Source organism: Lissotriton vulgaris, chromosome 6 (genome assembly GCF_964263255.1).
Source record: "Lissotriton vulgaris chromosome 6, aLisVul1.2, whole genome shotgun sequence".
In the NCBI taxonomy this organism is placed as follows: domain Eukaryota; kingdom Metazoa; phylum Chordata; class Amphibia; order Caudata; family Salamandridae; genus Lissotriton; species Lissotriton vulgaris.
The window spans coordinates 126434061-126458896 of record NC_141694.1 but is presented as its reverse complement, the minus strand read 5'-3'; the positions used below and the strand labels follow the sequence as shown (position 1 = coordinate 126458896).

The following is a 24836-nucleotide window of genomic DNA, read 5'->3' as shown; positions in this document are numbered from 1 at the left end:
GCAGGAGGCCATCATGCCTATCAACTGCATGAACACCTTCGCTGGAAGCGAGTGCTGAGGTCTGAATCGTTGGATCAGCGTCTGAATACTGGCGACTCTCACTGAATTTGGCTGCGCAGTGGCTGCCAGAGTGTTTATTGTCGCGCCCAGATACTGCTGTATGTGGGCGGGCTGGAGATGGGATTTTGGGTAATTCAGTGAGAATCCCAGAAGGTGCAGGAGATGAATGGTGCGGGACACGTGGTCGGCGGACTGTTGTTCCGACTTTGCCTGAATGAGCCAGTCGTCCAGGTAGGGGTAGACGTGGATGTTTTGACGTCTTAGATGCGCCGCCACAGTCGCCAGGCACTTTGTAAAGACCCTGGGCGCTGTGGTGACCCCGAAAGGCAGAACCCTGAACTGGTAGTGCTGGTCTTGAATTGTGAACCTGAGGTACTTCCTGTGTGAAGGATGCAGGGGAATGTGAAAGTATGCATCCTTGAGATCCAGAGTAGCCAGGAAGTCCCCCTGCCGAAGCAGAGGGAGAACCTGCTGCAGCGTGAGCATATGAAAATGTTCTGACAGAATGTACCAGTTGAGGGGTCTGAGGTCCAGGTTGGGCCTGAGGGATCCGTCCTTTTTGGGGATTAGCAAGTACAGAGAGTAAACCCCTGTTCCCCTTTCTTGCAGTGGAACGAGCTCTATTGCCCCTTTTTGCAGCATGACTTGTACCTCCTGCTGCAACAAGTGCAAGTGCTCGCCAGACATAGGACGGGTTCTTGGAGGTATGTTTGGTGGAGTGGAAGTGAGTTCCAGACAGTAACCGTATTGGATAAGAGATTCGACCCACCTGTCCGTGGTGATGGATTTCCACGCGGGCAGGAACTGCTGGAGTCTCCCCCCGACTGGTGTGTGGTCGGGGGGCAGTGACAAGGCGTCACTGTTTGTTGGCAGTGGAGGACCTGGAGCTGTTATTTCCACGTCCTCTGGCCTTGACGTTGTTGCCCCGGTAACCACCTCTACCCTTGTTGGTGTACGAGGTCTGGGTGTTGCTTTTATAGTATTGCGTGGATTGTGATGCCTGACCCCTTGAGGTGCCTCTGTTATTGGAGCGGCGAAAGGAACCACCCCGAAACTGCTGGGACTGCAGGGCCCCCATAGACTTAGCAGTGTCTGTGTCTTTTTTCATTTTTTCAAGGGTTGCATCCACATCCAAACAGGTGGTCTGGATTAACTGTTTGGTTTAAGATGGTTGTCTGTATGTCTGGTTTAAAGCCTGATATCCTAAGCCAAGCATGCCTACGCAGTAGCACGCTAGTGTTTATAGCTCTGGAGGCGGTATCAGCCACGTCCAGTGCGCACTTAATGGAAGCGTTGGTGATGAGCTTCCCCTCCTGAATTAACATTTCAGCTCCCTCTTTGTACTGATCAGGTAAGTGCTGTAGAAGTGTTTCTAGGGTGTCATAGTGTGCCCTATCGTAGCGTGCAAGTAGGGCTTGCGTGTTTGAAATGCGCCAAATATTAGCTGCCTGCGCAGCAATGCGTTTTCCTGAGGCCTCAAAGATCTTCGATTCTTTGTCTGGGGGAGGAGCATCACCCGTGGTCTGCGAGTTTGCCCGCTTGCGTGCATTGGATACCACCAAAAAGTCAAGTGGCAAGTGTCCTTTGATGTACGTTGGATCAGTAGGCGCTGCCTTGTATTTTTTGTCAATACGAGGATTGATGACTCGCGCCCGGGTGGGCTCCCTGAAAACTTCTGGCGCGTGCTTTAGCACTCCTTTGAGCATTGGCAATGTCTTGACAGTCTTTTCAGCCACCGAGAAAGTGTCAAACAGAAAATCGACATCCACTGGGTCTGCATGGAGGTCGACATCGTGATTGGCCGCAGCTCTCTCAATTAGAGCGTTGAAGGCAGCAGAGTCCTCTGTTGGGGAAGTTTTCGCAGCAAAAAGCTGCGGCTCTTGTCCTGACTGAGGGTCCTCAGGGTCGCCTCCAGCAGAGCATGGCTCATTGACCTCCTCTGGATCCGAGTACGCTGGATAATCGTACTCCTCCTCCTCGTCTCCGTCACCCTCCCCAGCGTTAGAGTGAGTGGGTGAGAGTTCGAGGCCCTCGGGAGATGCAGGCTCCATAGGGGCAGAAGTACCCGCAGAGCCAACTTCTTTTTGAGTGGAATACGAAAATGTTCCAACACTGGCTCCGGTGTGATCTTCCTTTTAAGGAGAGAGAGTTTGCCTGTGTTGGCGTCGATGACAACCTCTCGACGCTCTTAGTCAGCGAGTGGCTGGAGCCGAGGCTTCGGCACCACCAAAGATGCTTTAGGCGTGGACACCAGCTTCAAGGGCACCCCAGCCCCATGTTTCGGAGCGAAAGCCTTCGGCGTCGTCTTTGGCGGCAGCGCGAAGTGGATCGGCGTCTGCGCCTTAGCCGGCTTCTGTGGAGGCTTCGGCGCCACAACCTTTGGTTCGGGAGCCACTGCATCCTTCCGAATGCGTTGAAGGGACTCCGTGACCTTCTTGGTAAAGGACGGCGAGGGTTGGACCGTCTCGAGCGAGTCCTCCGAGTCATGATCCGGGTCAGTGATCAAAGGCACGGTCTTTGGAGCCGACACATCACCGCCCTTGGCTTTGTCGACCGGGATCGGTGCAGCCAGAGCTTTGGGGTCGTCCTGACGCTTCCTTGAGGCTTTTTTAGGGTCATCGACCTTCTTGGCGTCGACGCGGGCCTTCAGCGCGTCGACCATCTTCGGCGCCGACGCAGCCGCGTCAGGCGTCTTTGCCTTAGGCTTCGACACCGGTGTCTTCGGGTCGGCCATCTTGGCGTGGCTCTTGATCTCGGCGGCCATTTTGGACTTCTTCGGCGCCGAGGCCTCTGGAGCCTTTGGTCCCACCAGTGCGACTTTCACTTTCGGTTTCGACACGGATGGTGCGGATCCTGATGGCTTCACTTTCGGTTTCTGTACCGGGAGTGGCGCATCTCTGTCCGTGGCCAGGCCCGGAGGCGGGGCCGTGGGACGAGTATTGAGGTCTTGGGTAAGGCCCGAAGGCGATCCCTCGACCTGGGCCTTATGCTGGGGTTCGGCCCCAGAGTCAATATGAGGATGCTCCTCTTCCGAGCTATCCTCCATGGTGGCAATGGCCCCGTCGTCGTCCCCTACCTCCTCGACGACTTCCTCGAACTCTTCATCTCCCGCGTCGTAGTTCTCATCGTCCGACGCTGGCTCAGAGTCCGAAACTTGTAAAACGGTGTCGTCTTCAACGTCTTCTTCAAAGATGTTGGCTGGAGAGGGTGCCGATAACTGGGCCTGCAGTCTTGCGGCCCGACGTAGCTTGAGAGTCTTCTTCGACCGGAACTTGGAGCAGGCCATACACCTGGCCTCGTCGTGGTCCGGCGACAAGCATTTGTTGCACACTGGGTGCACGTCGAGGTGCGAATACTTAGAGGCACACACTGGGCACCTCTTAAACGGAGTTCGTTCCATGTTGAAGTAGTCTGGAGCGTCGTGTAGGCCCGTCCGCGCCGACAGCACGCGGAAGGGCAGCAAGTGTTCGGAGCCGATAAATAAGCCAACCCGAACGATGGACAATACCGACGCGAGTCCTAAAGACCTTTTGGTCTCAAGTTAGGAAAGTTAAACAACTATCGATTCCGACAGAGGGAACCGAAACACATCCGAACCCAATGGCGGAAAAAAACAATCTGGGGATGGAGGCGATGCCCATGCGCACTGTAGTCCAGGGGAGGAGCCTCCTATCTCGTGATACTTCGAAGACTCTTCCAGGACAACAATGTGCAATCATCCGGACCCAACACTAGGCGGCGATCTATGCACAGATATGAATTCAGCAGCCCACATGCCTCGAACACATTGTATCCAGCTTGGCATGTGTCATTGTTTCTGCCGGTGGACGCCAAAAGCCTTTGCAGAGAAACATTGTTTCCAGCCAGACGCTTGCCATTAGTTCGTTAGTGAACAAGAAACCGAACACATTGTATCTCAATTCCATTCATAAATGAGACGGCTCCATGATGCGCGCCACCTGGTGTGAGCATTCTCTTCTGCTGATGACATTTTCTACTATCCAGAACCCAATCCCCTTGATTTTTCCCTTGCAGCATACCTGTATTTCGTACTCTGCTACGCGTTCCCTTCCCTACTCTCATATCGCCCTTCTTTCATTGTCCTGCAGCAGTAATGCTCTTTTTGAAGTTTGACTTTTCCATTGCCTGGTATCCCGATTTCGATTACTTGACTTTATTTACTCACTGGGAAAGAAGTATTTACCGGCCTTTGGATGTACAGTGATGTTAACTCCACACATTTGCTACTGAGCCCCTTGGGAGAAAATATTGGTAAGAGGGTTCTTCTTTGTGTCTGGCATGCACTGTGATGCAGTGTTTTTGGTCGTTATAATTATACAGACAGACAACTGATTGCCTTTTTGCTTATCTTTTAGTTGTCACTGCCCCTGCATTTCCAGTGAGAGTGGCCTATTTTACTTACAAGAGTAGAGTGAAGTAGACAGTGGTTAACTCTTTCCCTTCTCTCCCTCTGAGCAGTGTTCCTAATTGAGAATCATTCACATTTCGTTGGGAAGCTGTTTTTTGGGAGTGTGGGGAGATTCTCTTCGTTCCTGTGGAATTCGCCTGTTACCAGGTTAGTGGGTGCCTGTGTCCTAGCATTAGTTATCAATCTTACAAGCTCATTTTCAGGAGTACTTTTACATTGACCACCAGGCCCTAGGCAAAATGATCAATTCTTTGTCTTCTCTCTCAAAACAAACAATTCTTAAACCAGCTAACTTTACAATTCTTGGTGCTCAGAACTGATATTTAGATGTTCATACATAGTCACTATCTCCCTAAGGGACTCTGGGTGTCACTGGATTTCCCCCTTACTCCCTCCCATGCAGCATGTGGGACAGTGTGGGATCCTATCCTTTCCTCAGGAAATGCAGGCTGAATTTCAGCCAAGGTGTCCCATAATGGATGGAGTTATGTCCCCGCAAACAACTGGCGTTGATGGGCCGATCTGTCATTGCAGACCGGTAGGTGCGCACTGGTATCTATCGTGGGTAAAACTCATGGAAGCAACTTGTCAGTGTAGGCCGCTGTGAGTGGCACCTGCACCTGTGTTGCCCATAATTGCACGTGCCACCAGCTAACACTGGTTAGTGCATGCGCACAGACACCTACTTGTGAAACAGGTGTCCAGTCTGTTGTGCAAACTTGGGTGGGCACGCTGACAGCACTGGTGCTGGAACTATGTGTCCCGCTTGCCACCGCTGGTTGGGGTGCGAAGTAGCGCACGAGTGCCAGGGTAGTAAGGAATACCTATGTGTTTTCCCTACCTGCTCTACCCATAAGTTAATACGGGGAAGTGATTGAAAATACTTCGCACTGCAATGGTGTATTGCAGTGGAGCATTCTCATGATGGTTCATATAAATGGATTCCCAGTGCCAACCCTAACCATTGGGTAGATGTGGTTTAGGCATAACCCGCATAGAAAAGACACAGATTATGGATATTTCTACGATCCAAGAGTCTCGGGGTACGTGGTTTCTGGCTTCAGTTGACACCAGGAGCGCGGGGAAGCACATCTGCACATTCCCCAAACGACAACCATAAAATATAGGCTCCCCACGATAATGGCAGACCTCTGCCATTTGAGGCCACATTGGGATGTACTGAAGATAGAGGTTGTAACTCCTAGCCTCTGGGGGCCGGATCATGGCCCCACTAAAGATTAAGATCGGCATTCCAAGGCCCCATGGCAAAGAGGCCTACAATTTAGGGGAGACATCTGTGGTTCAAAGGGAAAATTCTATAAACTAAGAAAGAGTGTTCAAAAGTGGTGTTAAACCACAGTCAGGAGCAAGTAAACAGCTTCACTTAAGATGTTAAAGAAAGTCCTCACTCACCACCTAGTGATGACATGCTTCATCATTGGGCCCCACCAAAGAGACCGAATGTCTTTGGTGTGCTACAACGCCAGATTTACAGCAGAGTCCTGATGAATGCCAGGTAAATTCATACCGTTTCGTGGCTGAAACATGTCGACTGATATTTAGGAAACTACCACTCAATTGTGGACGAATTTCCAACACATCATTTTTAACTTACCGCCCTTAGTGATCATTAGAATTAAATTAATTTTGATACACTACGGACAATTTTTTAACCATTCACCACTCACTAGTTTTTTCTTTGCACAACACCGCCTAAACTCACCAAACCCGCTCCGCAGTAAATCTGGCGTTGTAGCACACCAAAGAGACATTCGGTCTCTTTGGTGGGGCCCAATGATGAAGCATGTCATCACTAGGTGGTGAGTGAGGGCTGTCTTTAACGTCTTAAGTGAAGCCGTTTACTTGCTCCTGACTGTGGCTTAACACCACTTTTGAACACTCTTTCTTTGTTTATAGAATATTACCGGGGAATAAGAGTGTCTGCTTACTCTCCCTAACTCTCATTTTGTTTGGATGTTCAAAGGGAAAAGCCCGTAAACCACCCAGACTTCAAAGACAAACAGTATAACTACGTGTGCCATCCTTCAGCAAAAGATGATAAGCTTGTGGGGACATGGGGACCGAAGAACCCAGATTGTGTGGTGCACACTGTCAGAGGACTCTGTGTGCACATGGAGGATAACTGTCCAAATAGAGACTGGCCTGGGCAGAGTACATGTTGTAGTGTTGCACACTAAAGTGTGCTCTCCATTGGCCCGACGGCAGGCCTCCAATTCTCTAAGGAGATCTGAGACCTCAAAGATATTCCCTGAAGGACCTACATTCTCAACCTGTGACATCTGGAAAGTGGTGCCCTCTCAAGTGCCCGCCTCTGCTAATAAATCCAAACTTGTAGCGTGGTGTAAGCATGGACCCAAGCCTCATGTCTCGAGACTGCACTGCCTAATGCGGCACCCCAGAATCTGGCTCACATAGGAGGTGTGGTTCCTGTACCGTGGGGACTGGGACACTCCTAAATGTCTACTGGTGAGCAAATTCATCAGTTTTGGGACCCCGCGTGATCCGTTTGTTCGATCGTGCCGCATTTCTCTTGTGTGACACACCAACTGCATGCTCATTGCCTGCGGTGTCCGATTCACAGGGTGAGATCTTCGGAGGTGGGGGTGTACCTCAAGTAGTGCTCATTCTACCTCATGTGGCTCTAGTGCACTTGCATGTGTGAATGTGATAGTAAGAGTGAGTGTTTAAGTGTGAGCTGACCAGACTGGTGCAACTTGTATTATCGTGTACCGGATGTTGTGCCTCATAGTGGTGCAGAACTGCAACTCGCTGCGTGTGTAACCGGAACTGACTGGTGCAACAACTCTATTTGGAACGGTCATTGTGCCTTCTCACAAGTGAAGTGAAGAATTGGTAATTCGTGTTTGTAATCTGAAGTGCCTCGTGCGACTCATGTTTTTTCTCTACTTTTAAAAGTTGTCTGTGATACCTTAAGAAGCAAGAGATTGATGAACGGAATACCTATTATTGACACGGGTATTAAAGATAAGTAGCTTTTCCTCCTCTTCCACTATACTGGGCAAAAGTTCATGTGCAATAATGAGCTTTTTAAGCCTAGACAGACGCATTTCTAGATGATTGCACAGAACAAAAATCCTACTCTTGAACTGTATGTGTCTACTCGTGACATAAGGTCTAGGACTTCCGACAATATCTTAATAACAGACTGAGGTGTGGTATAATAAAGAATAAAGGGGCGGCAGTTGTGCCTTCCGTGCTCCTAGCTCAGATCGCCTTCACTTGGTGTGAAATCTATGTTCCACTGTCTTTCCAGGCAGAGAACCTAAGAATATATACAAGGGTGAAGCGGTTTATTAAAAAGGACCCAAAGAGATGCCGCACTCAGCTTTGAGTTTAAACTTAAAGGTCGCTCCATCAAGGAGCAACACATTGACTTTGTGTGCACCTTTTTACCATCGGTTTTATTTCTGGCTATGCATGTTAATCTGTCACGGTACTGTTTTGATGTTTACGTTAAGGATGGGGACTGAAAGCAAGACAAATCTTGAAATTAAATTCTTGAGGACACTAAAGATTGTTACCAGAACAAACATTACATAGGCTACAATGGGATGATTTAAGCTTGTCTGGAAGTGCACATGGTTAGAGTAGTTATGAGGTCTCTCCACATCAAGTACGGGATCTTAGAACATGAAGCTGGCTTTTTTGCTTCAAGCCAACTGAAGTATTAAGCCATCTCTTTCAGGTGCAGTAGCTAACTTACCCAGACGATTCTGAATTTAATTATAGCAGCAGGAACCTTCACAGGCACCATTAGCAAATAACTACGAAAAGATTAACACAATTAGTGCTGAGCTTAATGCCAAGGGATTGCTATTGGTACTCCTGTAGCACAAATCTAGATACATATCAAGAGAGAGCTATTAACTAAAAAATGGTAAGTGCTTTAACCTGATCTATTTGAAATGGAGTACATTTTTGAAAAACAGTGGATATCAAGATTGGCTAACTTATTCGTGAGGTTTCACTGCTGCCTATATAGTCTTGCTACATCGCCAACGTGAAGTTTAATTAAATAGGGAAGAAGCGTGCATACAGTAAAAAAATATTGTTCTGCTTCCATCTTTTAGTAAATATTGTGATATGCTCAGTTTTCTCAGAGTGAGTTTACTGACCCTTTCAACGCATTAACAGTATCAGAATTTTTAAAACTATTAAAACGCAGGGTTCAAACATACGTAAAGTGAAACATCGCCATGCCACTGGACAATCACAATAAAATCCTTAAAAGGTAATTGCATGTGGTGAATGGGAGCTTTGTTTACATAAACCTAGCAGAATTAAATGAAAAAGTAAAATGCAGTTGAGAGCTAAATTGGGAAACTAGGATAATTAGACTTACAACAAGCATCTTATAGTCGTATATCACAATCTGTAAGATTCTGTTAAGGAGGTACAGGGTTCAGTAGACCAGATACTTGAGGGCAGTGGAATCAAGGAACGATAAGATAATAAACAAAGAAAAATGCTATCACTGGCTGGCAGCTGTTTGCCCAAATCAATCTATCAACATTACTAAGCCACTTTTGAATCTTGCTTAAGCACATTAAAACGAGACACCACTATATTTGAAACTCTTTGTTCTATGTGAAAACTGTTCTAGTATTTCACTGCTCCTACAATGACTCAACTTGTAAAGACTTTAGGAAAAAATAGGAGCCAGATATATGCACTTTAGCGGCTGTCATTGCGAGAAAATGGATACGATTAAACCCTATGGCACAATATGAAACATTAAAAATAATGTAATTTAGGTTTTATTCACATTGTACAAAATTAGTTTTGGGAATGTACTGCTGACCCCATTTTCTAGCGCAATAAAAGAACGTTAAATACGGTGGGTAAGATCGGGAAGACAGTAGCACATTTAAGTTCTATGTACACTTTTGAAAAGGATGACCTGCACAATCCAAACTGAAGCAACAAAGTTCTCGATCAATTATGTACTCACCACAAATTTTTAAAGGAGCTTCCAGTTCAAGGAGAATTGGTTGGCTGAGAAAAATCTCTCGAGATTTTATACACAGACCACGAACCTCCGCTTCCGTCATCTGTACAATCTTTCCAGGGCGACATCCTCGCACTAATGACAAGAAACAAAGAAAAATGCTTGAAGCAGTCATAGGTCAGCAATGCTACAACAATGGTAAATAAATTACCGTGACTGGTATGGCTACAGAATGGGCAACAATTCTACATTTGATAAGGAAAACGAACCACTAAAACCAGAGAAAAAGAAAATACTTTTACACTGTTTAGGAGCAGGTGGGTTAAACGTGTACGACAACATCACAAAAAAAGTGAGAGAAGGAGGTGAACATTTATTTAATGAAGCCATAGATGACTTAGATGCCGTCTGTGTTGCTGTACACAGATATACATTTTACAGAAGGAAACAAGGTAAGGAGGAAAGCATAGAAGACTATGTATCAGCCCTAAAGAACTTAGCGCTCACGTACAAATTTGATAACATGCATGAGGATTTGATTAGGGATCAGATAGTAATGTGTTCTGCCTACCCTAATATACAGGACGCACTATGGGCCAAGGGGGGAGAAAACCCTTCATGATATTGTTAAGAAGGCAGAATTGACTGGCCGATGCGCTAAAGAGGTTATAAACGAGAATAAAAATAAAAATGAGGGAGAAAGTGTAGTGGCTAAAATAAGCGGAACCAAAAAGAAAGTTGTGGATTACAAGAAGGAAGAGAAGGAAGAGCAAAGAGTGAACAGGTATGAAAAATTAAGATGTTACCGATGTGGTAGCGAAAAACATCCGGCTAATGACTGGAAATGTCCGGCTAGGAATAACAAATGCACTCAGTGTGGTCGTATAGGGCATTTTCAAAAGGCTTGTTATAGGAAAATAAAAGCAAATGTAAAATATGTTGAGAATGAGGAAGAGGACGAGCAAAACTCATCAGATGACTGACTACAACTTGTGTGTACTGAATGTGACTGAAATAAAAGATAATGGAGAAAAAGAAAAAGACAAAATGAAGAAACCCATGTGCATGGTAGAAATAGGAGGTGTGAATATAGAGATTGTGGCTGTGGCTGACTGGTTCACCGTGCACGATAATCAACCGTGAGGTGTGGAGAGATAAATTTTAAAAAAAGTTTGGGATGCAAATGGAAAAAACAGATATCGCACTTTAAACATTCACGGGCGAACCTATTGAACTCATGGGTTTCAGAAAACTAACTTTTAATTCAGAGATAGAGATAGAAACTAGCAGCAAGTTGTATGTTGCTATCACGGGCCCCTCTGTGCTTGGATGAAAGGACCAAAGTAAACTAGGCATTACTCTTAACTCGAACAACTCAGAACCATGTGTCATTGAAAAATAAAGGGCTGTAAAGAATTGCATACAATGTGAGCATTCAGACCAGACTCCGGCAACTTTCAGTCCCCCACTGCAACCGTTGAAATGCACGAACATGCCATTGGAGAGAGTAGATGTCGATATAATGGGACCCATAAGATGAAAGGAGGAAGGGGTACACGTGATGGTATTAATTGAACAATTCCTAGAGTGGCCTGAAATAAGGGTTTGCAGGAAGGTGGATGCAACTGACCTAGTCACATTCGTGGATGGCATATTCACGAGAGAAGGTATACCAAAGACTATAGTTAGTGGTAATGGGAGTCTGTTCACATCAGACATTTTTAAGCAATTCATTGACAGGAAACCACTTCTGGCTGGAAACAGGGCTGTGGAAAGATTTATTAAGGTAATAAAAAGAAAAATTCAACTAGCTAAAAATGGCAAAAGTTTGGAGAAAGGAAGTTAACAAGATGATTTGGGGGTACAGAATAACCTCTTAAGTGCTGCTGACGGCCAACGGCCGTCACGAGCGCTACCTCCCCAGTGCTGCGCACGACCATTGGACGTCCATTCAGCACTAGTTCCAATGGACAGCGCAGCACTGGGGAGGGATATTTGCGAAGCAGCTAAGGTGATAACAATGGGAGAGAAAACATTAGTATGCCCTTTCGAAACCATGAGAGGAAGGACAACAAATGCCAAGGAAAATACTGGAGGGATCAAGACAGCTGGAAAAGTGAATGGTTGGCGGAAACGGACAGGAAAAGAATCCAAGAGACACAAGCACGGTACAAAGAGAAGCTTGACTAAACTTAACTGCAAAGAAATCAACATCAAAGAAGGAGATATCATGAGAAAGAGTGGACAATTTGTCAAGGGGCAGAACAGGCTTAAAGCACCAAAGTCGGATGTTATAAAATAAAATTAAAATAAAAAATTACAGAGCCTAAGCCCAGGGACGAAGTAAAGGATGTGGTAGAACAGGACATAGATGTTTGTGTTTGCGTCAAGGAACATATGAATCTGAGGGAGACGGCGATAGTATAATTACTTCAATAGGCAACAATGGCACCAGTGATGTTCAGGAGAACAAACTTATTGAGTCTCTTGATGAATACAGAAACCCAAGTACAGGTGCTCCAGAAGTATCACCTTGCACGAGTAGTTTTGCCACATCTGGGGAGGATCAAGATGCATTGAAACTCACATGCGATAAGAGACCTAATCATCAGAGAGCCAAGGGGCTCATCAGGTTCGGAAGCTAGCCCTTCACCTGAACACATGGCAGATAGAGACGCTATGTTAGAAGAGGCCACCACTAGTAGGGTTGGTCGCAGCTTGATTAAACCAAGCAAATACAAAGATTTTGTTTACGACTAGTTAATCTGTTCAGTACACTATGCTTCCCCCACTTTAGGTTCCCTTCCCAGGGACTTGAGGGAGGGAGATGTGTTGTGTTCCTGTTTATATTTCAGTACTTCTTCAATTATTGTTTCCTCCTTTGGGGTCCTTAAGGGAAGTGTTAGAAATGGGATTTCCGGTTGACTAAGGCTTGCGCCAAAGCCAGGCAGAAACCACCACTCTAGTCAGGGCAAGGGAGTTACACGCCAAAGATAACCCCTGCTCACCCTCTAGGTAACGTGACGCGAGCAGCAAGGCTAATCTCAGAGGCAATGTAGGTTAAGTGTTTGTGCGCGCACCCAGCAACAACACCCAAGGCCCACCACAAAGGAAACTCCACACAAGGTTATATATAAAATAGTCTTTGTATTGTAGCAAACACAATAGATAAAAACACACACTTTACAATGTGCCAACGGGCAGAATTTACAGGGGATATATGTAGAGGACAGGGCCACGTGGACCACTGCCAGGACTAAGCACTTTTAGAACTAGGATACTTGTAGGAATTAGCACTTTGTAGAACATAGAATAATAATCACTGTAGCACCAAAATAGAAAATGTAGCACACAACCAGTAACCACTGGTGAAAGGTAAGTACCACCTACGCAACCCTAACCACCTTAGGAAAATAACACGCAGGGAATCATGAACTCACTAGTAGGACCTATATTAGGAAAAACAACCTCCTAAGCATCACATACATTCAGAGGTATAAAACATTACACATGATGCAGAAATCACATTAGGCAGGTCATCACAAATTGCGCAAGATCACATAGGGCATAAACACTGTTAGACGGGAAACCTGAGGGTCGGCCGAGCAAGGGGGAGAGGCCTCCTGGCGAAGGTCCTCTCCTTAGATCGTACGGACGAGTAACCACCCCCCCACAGATGGACGCCACACAAAGATAGGTTCTTAACACTTTTATCGGTATTCTTAGGCAGGTTATCGTAACAAATACAGAAGGAACGGGATGCTGGGATCCCTCTAAACTTAGTCTCTGCGGGAAGGGGGTAGCGGGACAGTCTTGGTACCGGTCTGGTACAGGGGTGCCTGCCGCACTGCTCTCAATCCTTGAGCTGGAAGATTCTCCGGTATGGGCCGCGGCAGCGCCAGCAGGACTCCAAGAAGGTTCACGAAGATGAGCCGTGGCAGCGCCAGCAGGGCTCCAAGGATGGTTCACGAAGATGGGCTGCGGCAGCGCCAGCAGGGCTCCAAGGATGGTTCACGAAGATGAGCCGCGGCAGCGCCAGCCGGACTCCACGAAGATGAGTTCGTCTCGGTGTCTCTCGAAACCAGGATACAACTGCCTTGCTGCTCCAGAGCTGCCCCAGTTATAGGTCTGGTGCCCTTTGATGTCCGGACCCTCGCACTTGGAGGTCGGGGGGGTCCGGGATGTGAGAGTCCAGACACCCAGCAGGGGGGTGGAGCCAGCGCCCAGGGAGGCTGTGGGCGATCGAAACTAGGCGGATGGGGGACCATCGAAACTCCTTCCTCCATTGACTCGCCAAGTGGTCTCTTTGCCCCCTGGTCGGATCGTGGTGCCTCGATGTCGGGGCTTTGCTGGGCCTGCGGCTGGGGTCGGGCCGAGGCAACGAGGCCTGGTTGTGGAGGGTCCAAGATGGCGGCTGGGCCGGAGACGATGGTCCGGGCCAGCCGGGAGGGTTGAGGACATGAGGTCGAGTTCCGTCGGGGGAGAGCTGGGGGCGGCCCGGAGGGGCGGCACTCGTGGAAGGTGCCGCTCTTGGTCGTAGAACAGGGGTCGAGGTAGTCCAGGACCCGCCATGCGGGAGGAGTGGGGCCACGCCACGAGGCCCTGTCCAACACGCGTCCCCCCCAGCTGAAGGCAGGGAGAGTCACCCATCTTCTTGGGTATTCTCCTGGCCGAGGCGGAAGTAGCGTGACAGGCGTCTGCGTTGGCGTGGTCGTTGCCTGGGCGATGCTCCACGGTGAAGTCCATCCCTTGCAGGGAGAAGGACCAACGCAACAGTTTTGGATTCTCCCCTCGCATCTGCATCAGCCATTGCAGAGGTCGGTGGTCGGTTTGGACCCGGAAGTGGGTGCCGAAGAGATAGGGTCGGAGCTTCTTGAGGGCCCACACCACGGCGAAGGCCTCCCGCTCAATGGTGCTCCAGCGCTGTTCTCGGGCCAGCAGACGTCGGCTAATGAAGGCTATTGGCTGGTCAATTCCCTCTGCGTTGATTTGGGAGAGGACTGCTCCGACGCAGTGATCAGAGGCATCGGTCTGTACTATGAATTCCCGGCTGTAATCGGGAGCTTGGAGCACGGGGGCGGTGCACATTGCTGTTTTGAGGGTTTCAAAGGCGGCCTGACACTCCGGTGTCCAGTGTACCTTCGGTGGGTGTTTTTTGGACGTGAGTTCTGTAAGGGGGCCCACAATGCTGCCGTAGTCTTTCACGAAGCGCCGGTAATATCCCGTGAGCCCCAGGAAGGCTCGGACCTCTGTTTGGGTGACCGGGGGTTCCCAGGCCCGGATGGCGGCTATCTTGGGTTGGAGGGGGGCCACCTGGCCACTTCCCACCTGGTGCCCCAGGTAGGTCACGGACCCTTGGCCGATTTGGCACTTGCTGGCTTTTATTGTTCGTCCTGCCCGTCGGAGGGCGGCCAAGACCTCATGGAGGTGTTGGAGATGTTCGGCCCAGTGGAGACTGTACACCGCAATATCGTCTAGGTAGGCAGCACTGAACTCCTCGAGCCCCGCCAGCACCTTATTCACTAGTCTCTGGAACGTGGCGGGGGCGTTTTTCATCCCGAAGGGCATCACGTTGAAGTGGTAGTGGCCATCAGGCGTGGAGAAGGCAGATCGCTCCTGGGCGCCCGGGGTGAGGCCGATCTGCCAGTAGCCCGCAGTTAGGTCGAAGGTGCTCAGGTAGCGGGCGGCCCCCAGGCGGTCGATCAGTTTATCAGCCCGAGGGGTAGGGCGAGCGTCGGTTCGGGTGAATGCGTTCAAGCCCCGGTAGTCCACACAAAATCTAAGTTTGGGGGCGACACCAGGGGCGGCGGCCTTGGGGACCAGCACGACCGGGTTGGCCCATGTGCTGTCGGAGGGCTTGATCACTCCTAGAGCCAGCATCTTGGATACTTCCGACTGGATGCAGGCGCGTACCCGATCGGGAACGCGGTAGGCCCGGAGCCGTATAGGTGGGCTATACCCGGTGTCGACATCGTGGAGGCACCATGGTGTGACCCCGGGGGTGAGAGAATAGATCGGCAAATTGTCGTAATAAGTCTTGGCAGCTGTGGCGTTCTGCTGGGGTCAGGGTGGAAGAGAGGTTGACGCCTTCCAAGGAGCCGTCTTTTTCGAGGGTCTTCAGGAGGTCGGGCAGTGGCTCGGAGTCCTCTTCAGCCCCGCTGTCGGTAGCCATCAGGAGGCTAAGTTCTGAGCGAACAAAGTGAGGCTTAAGTCGGTTGGCATGGAGGACCCGGAGGGGGTTCCTGGGGGACTCCATGTCCACCAGGTAGGTGACAGGCCCCTTGCGCTCCACCACTTTGAAGGGCCCCGTCCATTTGTCCTGGAGGGCGCATGGTTCGACCGGGGACATGACCCAGACCTGTTGTCCCGGCTCGAACTCGATGGACGAGGCGTTTTGATCATACCACCGTTTCATGTCTTCTTGGCTGGCTTCGAGGTTGGCCTTGGCAAGTTCCCTGAACCGCCGAGTCTGGTTCCGGAGGGTCAGGAGGTACTGGTACACATCAGGAGGAGCATTCTGGGTGGTCACCTCCCATCCTTCTTTGACCAGACTCGGGGGACCCCGGACGGGGTGCCCATACAATAGTTCGAAGGGGCTGAATCCCAGGGACTTCTGTGGGACCTCCCGGTAGGCAAATAGGAGGCAGGGCAGCAACACGTCCCATTGGCGTCGTAAGGGCTCCGCCAAGCCCATGATCATACACTTGAGGGTGCGATTGAAGCGTTCTACCAGTCCGTTACCTTGCGGGTGGTAGGGGGTCGTGAATTTGTAGGTGACCCCGCACTGTTGCCAGAGGGATTTCATGTATCGGGAGATTTAGTTCGTGCCCCGATCACTGACGACTTCTCGGGGGAAGCCCACCCGTGAGAAGATCCCCATCAGGGCTCGGCCCACCACGGGCGCTGTCACGGTCCGGAGAGGTATGGCCTCGGGATAGCGGGTGGCATGGTCCACCAGGACGAGTATGAACCGGTGACCTTGTGATGTCCGGGGCTCCAGGGGCCCCACAATGTCAATCCCTACCCGCTCAAAGGGAGTGTCGATGACCAGGAAGGGTTGCAGGGGGACTTTTATTTTTCTGCCGCTCTTCCCGCTGGCCTGGCAGGTGGGGCAGGCTCGGCAGTGGTTTATCACATCGTTCCTCATCTTGGGCCAGTAGAAGTGGGTCACCAGGCGGCTGTAAGTTTTATCCTGCCCCAGGTGCCCGGCGAGAGGTACATCATGAGCCAGGTTCAGGAGGAAGTCTCTGAATCGGAGGGGGACTACCAGCACCCGGCTTGCCCCTAGCTCGGCAATCTTCTGCTCACTGTAGAGGAGCTCATGTCCCAATAGACCCAGTGAGCCCCTGAGGCATCCCCTGCGCTCTGGGCTGCGGCTTGCTGTCGGATCCCCTCGAGGGAGGGACACGTTTTTTGTTCTTGGCGGAACGGTTCTTGAGTGGGGCCACCTTCTTGGCGCCACTGGGCCAGCTCCGGGAGGTCGCGGAGTGGGTCAGGTTCTTCGTCGTTGGGCCCCGGTGGACCGGGTTCAGGGTCAGTGTCTTCAGTGACTACGGGCAGTGGAGGTTCGGGCCATTCGGGTTCTTCAGTGGAGGGGATGGTGCGGGCGGCCATGGATCGGGTCGTTGCACAGACCCATTCAGGGAGGCCAAGCATCCCCAGGTGCTCCCTCCGCTCAACGGCAGTCCAGGGGGAGCTCTCGAGGTCGTTCCCCCAGGAGGCAGTCTACGGGGGCATCGTCTTCGACGGTCACTTTCAGCATGCCTGACAATCCCCCCCCATTCAAAGGGGACGCGGGCCATCTGGCACAGGCTTTCGGAGTTATCCGCAGACCATACTGGGCATAGCACATTGGGCAGGATTTGATCCGGGGTCACCAGATGGCAACGGACGGCCGTTACGCTGGCTCCCGTGTCGCAGAGGGCTTCGGCCCGGTGTCCATGAATGGTGACCCACTGGCTGTACTTCTGCCTATTGGCCGGGATGGTGGCCCGTGGGACCAGGTCTCTTTCGCCCAGACATACCAGGGACATGGCTGCGGGTTCCCACTCGGGCTAGTACTGTTCACTGTCTTAGACTTCTTCGCCTTGTTTCTCCCCTAGGGAGAAGGCAGTGATCTGGCGGTTTAGCAGTCCTGTGGGGTTGGATGGTTGGTTTCTCGGGCAGTTGGGGTCGTTGGCGTACTGACCGGGTCGCTGGCTTTTGTGGCAGATAACGTTGGGGCGGGGTCCCGGCCGTACTGGAGGGCTTCCTCTCCCGGCCAGGGACGGGGGAGTGCTGGTGAGAGGCACCGTGGCGGTGTCCCGGCCCCGGCCATGGCCGCCTCGACGGTGGGATCCCTGGGAGGCTCGGCCTTGGTCTCCCGCCCAGTTCCGGGGGACCTGGGTGCTCTCCCATCGATCTGCTTCAATGGCGAGTTTCCGGGGCTCGGTCAGTTTACTGTAGAGGAGATGCTGCCTTAGTTCGACGAAACAGTTATTGGAGAGGTGTTCCCATACGATGAGATCGAACAACTGCTCGTAGGTGGTGACCTGGCTGCCCTTGATCCATCCTTCTAGGGCTCTGCTAAAAAAGTTCACATATTCTACCCAGGTGGTACCGGAGATCCTTTTACAGTCTCGGAATCGCTGCCGGTACATCTCGGGGGTGAGCCCATAGCGAGTGAGGAGGGCGGCTTTCATATGCTCGTAGGAGGTCATCTCAGCGTCTGGGAGCTGTAGCAGGGCATCTCTCCCTTCGTTGACGAATCTCCCCCACAAGCCGGCCCCCCCCAGTCTTTTCGCGGAACACGGTGGGAGGTCATGGCTACCTCGTAGGCCTTAAACCATTGCTGGATGTCGTCGTTCTTGTAGTACTCTCGGACAACATCTTTGGGGATGTGGACCTTGGTGTCCGTAGAGGGAGAGGAGCTCTGGTTCTCGGAGACGCCGATGTCTCCGTTTTGTTTCCTAATTTCTAGTTCCTTCAAACCGCGCTCGTGTTCGTACGCGAGCTTCTTCTCCTCCAGCTCCCTCTGGCTTTTTTTCTCTTCCCGTTCTCCCTGTAATCGTAGGTGATCAAGGGCTATCTTTTTTTCCGCTAGTTTCAGTTCCCCATCTAAGCGGAGTCTAGCCAGTTCCAACTCGTGGAGCCGGCTCCTCTCTCGTTCTCGGGCCTCCTCGTGAGAGAGGCCCGTGCTTCTCTCCTCCTCGGGGGTTGCTATGGTTTCCGTGGTAGCGATATTTTCGTTTTGGGGTGGCGACGCTCCCGTCTCCACCCAAGTCTGCAGGGCATGCTTGAGAGATAGTCTTTGGTGCTTAGTCCCGTGGTAGCGATACCCAAGTCCATGCAGAATTGCTTCAATTCCTTGTGACTGTAATCTTCCAGCCGTTCCATCTGGAATTTCGCGGTTGTTACGGTTTCTTTCGTCGTCATGGTCGTTGTGTGTTTTTCGTTTGTAGTGGGGCGAGTTACTCTCCGTACGATTTGCGTCGGCTCGAATCCTGCCGCTGGCCACCAATGTTAAACGGGAAACCTGAGGGTCGGCCGAGCAAGGGGGAGAGGCCTCCTGGCGAGGGTCCTCTCCTTAGATCGTATGGACGAGTAACCACCCCCCCACAGATGGACGCCACACAAAGATAGGTTCTTAACACTTTTATCGGTATTCTTTGGCAGGTTATCGTAACAAATACAGAAGGAACGGGATGCTGGGATCCCTCTAATCTTAATCTCCGCAGGAAGGGGGTAGCGGGACAGTCTTGGTACCGGGGTGCCTGCCGCACTGCTCTCAATCCTTGAGCTGGAAGATTCTCCGGTATGGGCCGCGGCAGCACCAGCAGGACTTCAAGATGGTTCACGAAGATGAGCCGCGGCAGCGCCAACAGGACTTCAAGATGGTTCACGAAGATGAGCCGCGGCAGCGCCAGCAGGACTCCAAGGATGGTTCACGAAGATGAGCTGCGGCAGCGCCAGCAGGACTCCAACGATGGTTCACGAAGATGAGCCGCGGCAGCGCCAGCAGGACTCCACGAAGATGAGTTCGTCTCGGTGTCTCTGGACTCCAGGATACAACTGCCTTCCTGCTCTGGAGCTGCCCCAGTTAAAGGTCTGGTGCCCTTTGATGTCCGGACCCTCGCACTTGGAGGTCGGGGGGTCCGGGATGTGCGAGTCCAGACACCCAGCAGGGGGGTGGAGCCAGCGCCCAGGGAGGCTGTGGGCGATCAAAACTAGGCGGATGGGGGACCATCGAAACTCCTTCCCCCATTGACTCGCCAAGTGGTCTCTTTGCCCCCTGGTCGGATCGTGGTGCCTCGATGTCGCGGCTTTGCTGGGCCTGCGGCTGGGGTCGGGCCGAGGCCACGAGGCCTGGTTGTGGAGGGTCCAAGATGGCGGCTGGGCCGGAGACGATGGTCCGGGAAAGGGTCCGGGCCAGCCGGGAGGGTTGAGGAGATGAGTTCAATTCCGTCGGGGGAGAGCTGGGGGCGGCCCAGAGGGGCGGCACTCGTGGAAGGTGCCGCTCTTGGTCGTAGAACAGGGGTCGAGGTAGTCCAGGACGCGCCATGCGGGAGGAGTGGGGCCACGCCACGAGGCCCTGTCCAACAAACACATGTAACCCACTCAAGGGCACAACACAGAACTGACCCCAGGCCAACTGGCCTCTCAGGGGTTTACACGCCCTCTGTCCAGTAAAGTCAGGGCAGGCTGCGCAGGCAGCCAAAAGAAGAAATGCGCAAGAGTTCCCCGCCTAAACGTAGCAGCTGCCCACTAAGTGCTGGGCAGCTGAATCACCAATGGGGCCAAACACACGTAGGCGCCTCGTGGACTTGAGGCCTCAACTGGGCCCTTGAGAGCTTCTGGGGCTCCAGAAACAATGCTGCCCGTTGTTGGAGTCCCCCTTTTGGGGACTTGAAATATCAAAAAAATGCCCCCTGAGCCTCCGTGGGCTCTAAAGAAACAAATGCCCCCTCTTGAGCCTCGGGGACTCCAGAACAACAATGCCCGCCGTTGGAGTCCCTCCCTGGGGGACTCGAAATCACAGGATGCCCCAGAGCCTCTCAGGGGCTCTAAACAACTGCCCCCTTCGTGGGAGCGGCCCTCTGGCAGGTGGGGCCGCTCGGGTATGCAGGCGCTGGTCCTGCGCTTCACCCTTGCTCCCCCTGTCAACAACCTCACTCACCGGTGAGACTGCGGGGCTCCTCTGGCGGCCTCACCGGGGCCGCGGGCAGACTCTCCTATGCCGGGGCTCTCCCTCACTCCTGGGAGGCCCGTGGGAGGTGCCGTCTGAGGGCGGCTTCTCTCTCCATCCCTCACCGGAGTGCGGGGTGGGCTCCTGTCCGCTTCCGGTTTTGGACAGAAGCACTTCCGGGTCGTTGCAGGCAGTGCGGCGGCCCGGAGGGGGAGGGGAGAACGACTCGCGGCGGCAATCCGGGGTAGGCTCCCGGTGAATTAAATAAATAAAGCAGGGTGGGCACCTGTTCTGGGATATGTAAAAATGCGGCAATAAGCAGGGTGGGCACCCGCGCCGCAAAGCTCAGCAAAACACGGGAAAATGCCGGGTGGGAACCGGCCTTGAAGACGAGCAACAAGGGGGATCCCCACACCGGGGAATCCCTCTAGGGAGGAATCGCCTGCACCAGCGGCCCAACGCGCTATTTGGAGGGGGAGGCCAGCACTCCCCAGGCACTGGCAGACCACCCAAGTCCCCCCCAGGTCCAGCAAAAGTCTTTAGGAAGGAAAAAACAAAGGAGGGGAGGGCAAAGGCCAGCTCACTGGGCCCTCCAGGCAGGAAGGCAGTCCTAGTGGCGGTCCTCCTGGCGCCCAGCAGCAGCAGGCCCCCCTTCAGTCAGGATCAGGAACAGAGAACAAAATTCATGGGGACACAGCCCCTTTTTATACTCCGGATTCCTTTGTCCTTAGGTGCAGGGTGAAGGTAAAACCAGATGCAACTGGTTTTGGAACACTTTATTGTGCTCAGCCACCCTTTCAATTCACTGGCCAGGCTAGGGACATTTGACGCACCACAGGGGGCGGAGCCAGCATTGTGTGGGGAAAGCCCAGCTCTATTCAGGTCCCAGGTGCACTCCTCCCCAGCCATCAACATGCAGATCTCCCATTCACCACTGGGGCAGACCCATCCTGACTCCTGGAGCCTGGCACACCACCCAGCTCCAGCCAATCACAAGCCAGCACATTCATTGCACAGGCACACCAACTTCTAGAAGTGGCACTTACACACTAGACACAATTGTGCCGCACACATCCTTGCACAGCATTTAATCACACGAGTCCGCACATACCAAACCCGAGATTGCACTCCCCACACATCAGGAACTAACATGGATACATACATTCCCCATGCATTCCTATGGGAGGGCAGGCTAATCTCACCACACGCACTCAGTGTGCACGCACTTTCCACTGGGACACAGGGAAAGTGCGCAGAAGCCAAAAAATAACTAGCACCATGTCGCAATTAAAAGCAAAAAGTTTAGGGGTGAACCTGCCAGAAGGGCCAAGTCCAACACAACCCCCTTCCAGCCAAAACGCAGGGTAGACTAACCACCCCTGTGATGGGCTTCCTTGTTATGGGCGATAGAACACTGACGTGGGACCGCAACTGCAGGGACACCCTACTGTTCAACGCCACGGTGAACCCAAGGGGTTCCTTCTAAAACCACTGTTTGGAACAACTGGGCTACCCCACTGGTACTCCCAAGCTGTCCGCGGCCAGGACCAGGCCCTAGGCCACCCAGGTGCCACTGGTCCTTGCCTATTCACAGAGTGGGGGGTAGTAACCCCTGGCACATAGTAGCCATTCTCCACTTTTCCTGTCTGTAGGACAGGGCTAGACTGCCACTGGTTCTCCAGGCTAGGGTCTACAACCTCAGGCGGACCAGGAGTCACAGGGGGTTTTCTTCCCCCCACCCCTCCTTCTAGGGTTCCTCCACCTCTGTACCCTTAGAACACCACTCTCCCAACCTAGGGTTTAACCCCTCAGGTTGCACCGGGGTCAGAGGCGGGCTCTCCCACCCTCTGCACCCCCTTCCAGAGTTTTGCACCCTTCAAACTGGAGCGGTACCCCTGGAAGATGAACCGGTCAGGACGCTGGTTACAGACGTCCTACCCTTCAGGTCAGGCAGATCCTGAACCTGGCCTCCCAACCTCAGGTCTAAAACCTTCTGTGGAATAATTGCATGGCACTCCAGGACTTCTGGGGACTTGCACGCCATCCACAAATGACTCGTATGTCCTGTGACCGTCTGCTTGGCGCAGATCTCCCTTCCCCTGTCCACCTGACAGTGCGGGAAGATCCCCCCTGAACAGAAGTGGTGTCACCATGGTCACTACACGGGAACTTAGCCCAACTGGGTAATCCCTGACCCACTGGTTCTTCCACTGGGGAACACATCCCCCATTCACTCCTCACTTCGGGCTGCTGTGCCCTCCCAACTGGAGTAGCACTGCCGGACACTGGAACCCCTGTAACTATTCACAGATGCTCTAGGTTCCCTAGACAGTAGGTGATCTTCCTCAAATGGACTAACAGATGCTCTAGGTTCCCTAGACAGTAGGTGATCTTCCTCAAATGGACTAACAGGACAGCCTAGGTCCCCAACCTGGTGCTCCCTAAAGAAACCAAGCAGGTTCTGAGCTAGGGCTTCGGGTATCTGGGGACTCTCAGCCACCCACTCACTCCCGCTCCACTGAGACAGGTAGTAAGCCTCTACACCCCCCTCACTATACTGGGACCTAGCTGGGCTACTCTGAGCCCCTTCCACCCCGCTGGGCTGGAAGATACCTGAACCACTACTTTCGGAATCACTCACCAATGACTCCTCAGAACCTCTAGCACTTTCCCAGCACTCTGCTTCTTCTGCAAGGGTGTCTGGATCAGTCAACCCACATTCAAACAGGTGTTGGCGCAACCCTGGCAAACAACTACTGAGCACCTGCTCTCTGAGAACCAGATCAAACAGTTTGGCAAAATCAGGTTCAGGGTGAACCTCTAACCAATCAGACTGTGCACCTTGACATTCATCCACAAAATCCTACTGCCCCTGAATCTCAACCTATACTCCTCCTCTTGGGAAACAGGTACCATACTCCGGGACCTGGGAATGGGATTTCCTGCATTGATGTCCATATAGCTGCCACCACTGGACTCAACCCTCCCTGGGGAATCCAGAAAATTATACCTGCGCTCAGGGGACAATCTACCCTCCTGAGCTAATTTCTCTCTGGCAAAGGCCCTCTCAGCCTCAGCCATCCTCTCCTGCATACCCAGCTGCGCTATCTCCTTGGCATGCTCTAACCTCAGCTTCTCCATAGCCAGCTGGTGCTCCCTTTCTTCTCTCCTATCTTCCCACTCCTCTGGAGACAGGGACCGGGAAAGGGATAGGGCGCTGCCCCCTACACTGAACCCAGCAAGTGACTCCCTATCTATGGGGTCTTCACTATCTGCTGGCGCCCAGGCACGGTCATTTTCTCCCTCCGCTTCAGACTCTTCAGGGCTCCCCTCAGACCCACCACCCTCCTGGTGTGAGACCCGGGCCCTCTCCTCACTGTGCTCACGTTCCCAGTCATCCTTCTGCCATTGGGTTAGGTTTTCCCTAAGTTGGGACTGGGTGTCTGACTCATTCACTGCAAGGTCTCTCTCTTCGCAAAACTCTCTCAACTCATGCATAAACAGACGTCAGACAATAAAAGCAGACTCCATTTTGGCAGGATGCTCACAGACACGTGCAACACAGGGGACAACTGTGAAGCAAGAGTACACAAATCACAAAGTATTGAGCAAGCTCCCTATCCCAGAGAACTCACACTCGTTTGTCTAGTGCCACACACCATTCATCCACACACAACCCCCACCTCGGACTGGTAAGACAGTTTCTACCGACCCGGATTTCTCAACCTGACCACATGTGACACAGGTACCAAACTCTGCGGGCGGGAAAAAATGTACTGGACACAATTGCGCTGCTACCACTGGATCCCACCTTCTGGTAAATCCAGAAAATTCAACTGCACTTAGGGGATAGAAACCTACCCAGAGCTAGTGACACCTAACTCACAGTGCACAAGAAACACATTTCCAAAGAAATGGCATTCAGAACAATTTAGAAACCATAATCCCCAAAATGTGATTTATCTAAAATTGCAGAGTTTTGTGGTGCAGCCAGTTGCCACTGCGGTACAGCGCAAACACAAATCCGGATCCCTTCCGCTGCCTACCAGTGGCGGTCCTCCTGGCGCCCAGCAGCAGCAGGCCCCCCTCCAGTCAGGAACAGAGAACAAAATTCATGGGGACACAGCCCCTTTTTAGGTCGAGCCTAGACGAAAGCAAAGCGAAGCTTTGCTGTCTAGGTCGACAACTTATGT

The 24836-nt window shown here is 51.9% G+C and overlaps 1 protein-coding gene across 1 annotated transcript in view; it reads right to left on the bottom strand.

The window, feature by feature from the left end:
• The window catches only part of PPP1CB (protein phosphatase 1 catalytic subunit beta), a 235241-nt gene that overhangs the window by 153921 nt on the left and 56484 nt on the right, over positions 1-24836 (bottom strand). The window contains exon 2 of the mRNA XM_086926133.1: positions 9483-9614. Within this exon, the coding sequence (XP_086782259.1) occupies positions 9483-9614 (132 nt within the window). The remainder of the gene's footprint in view (positions 1-9482; positions 9615-24836) is intronic.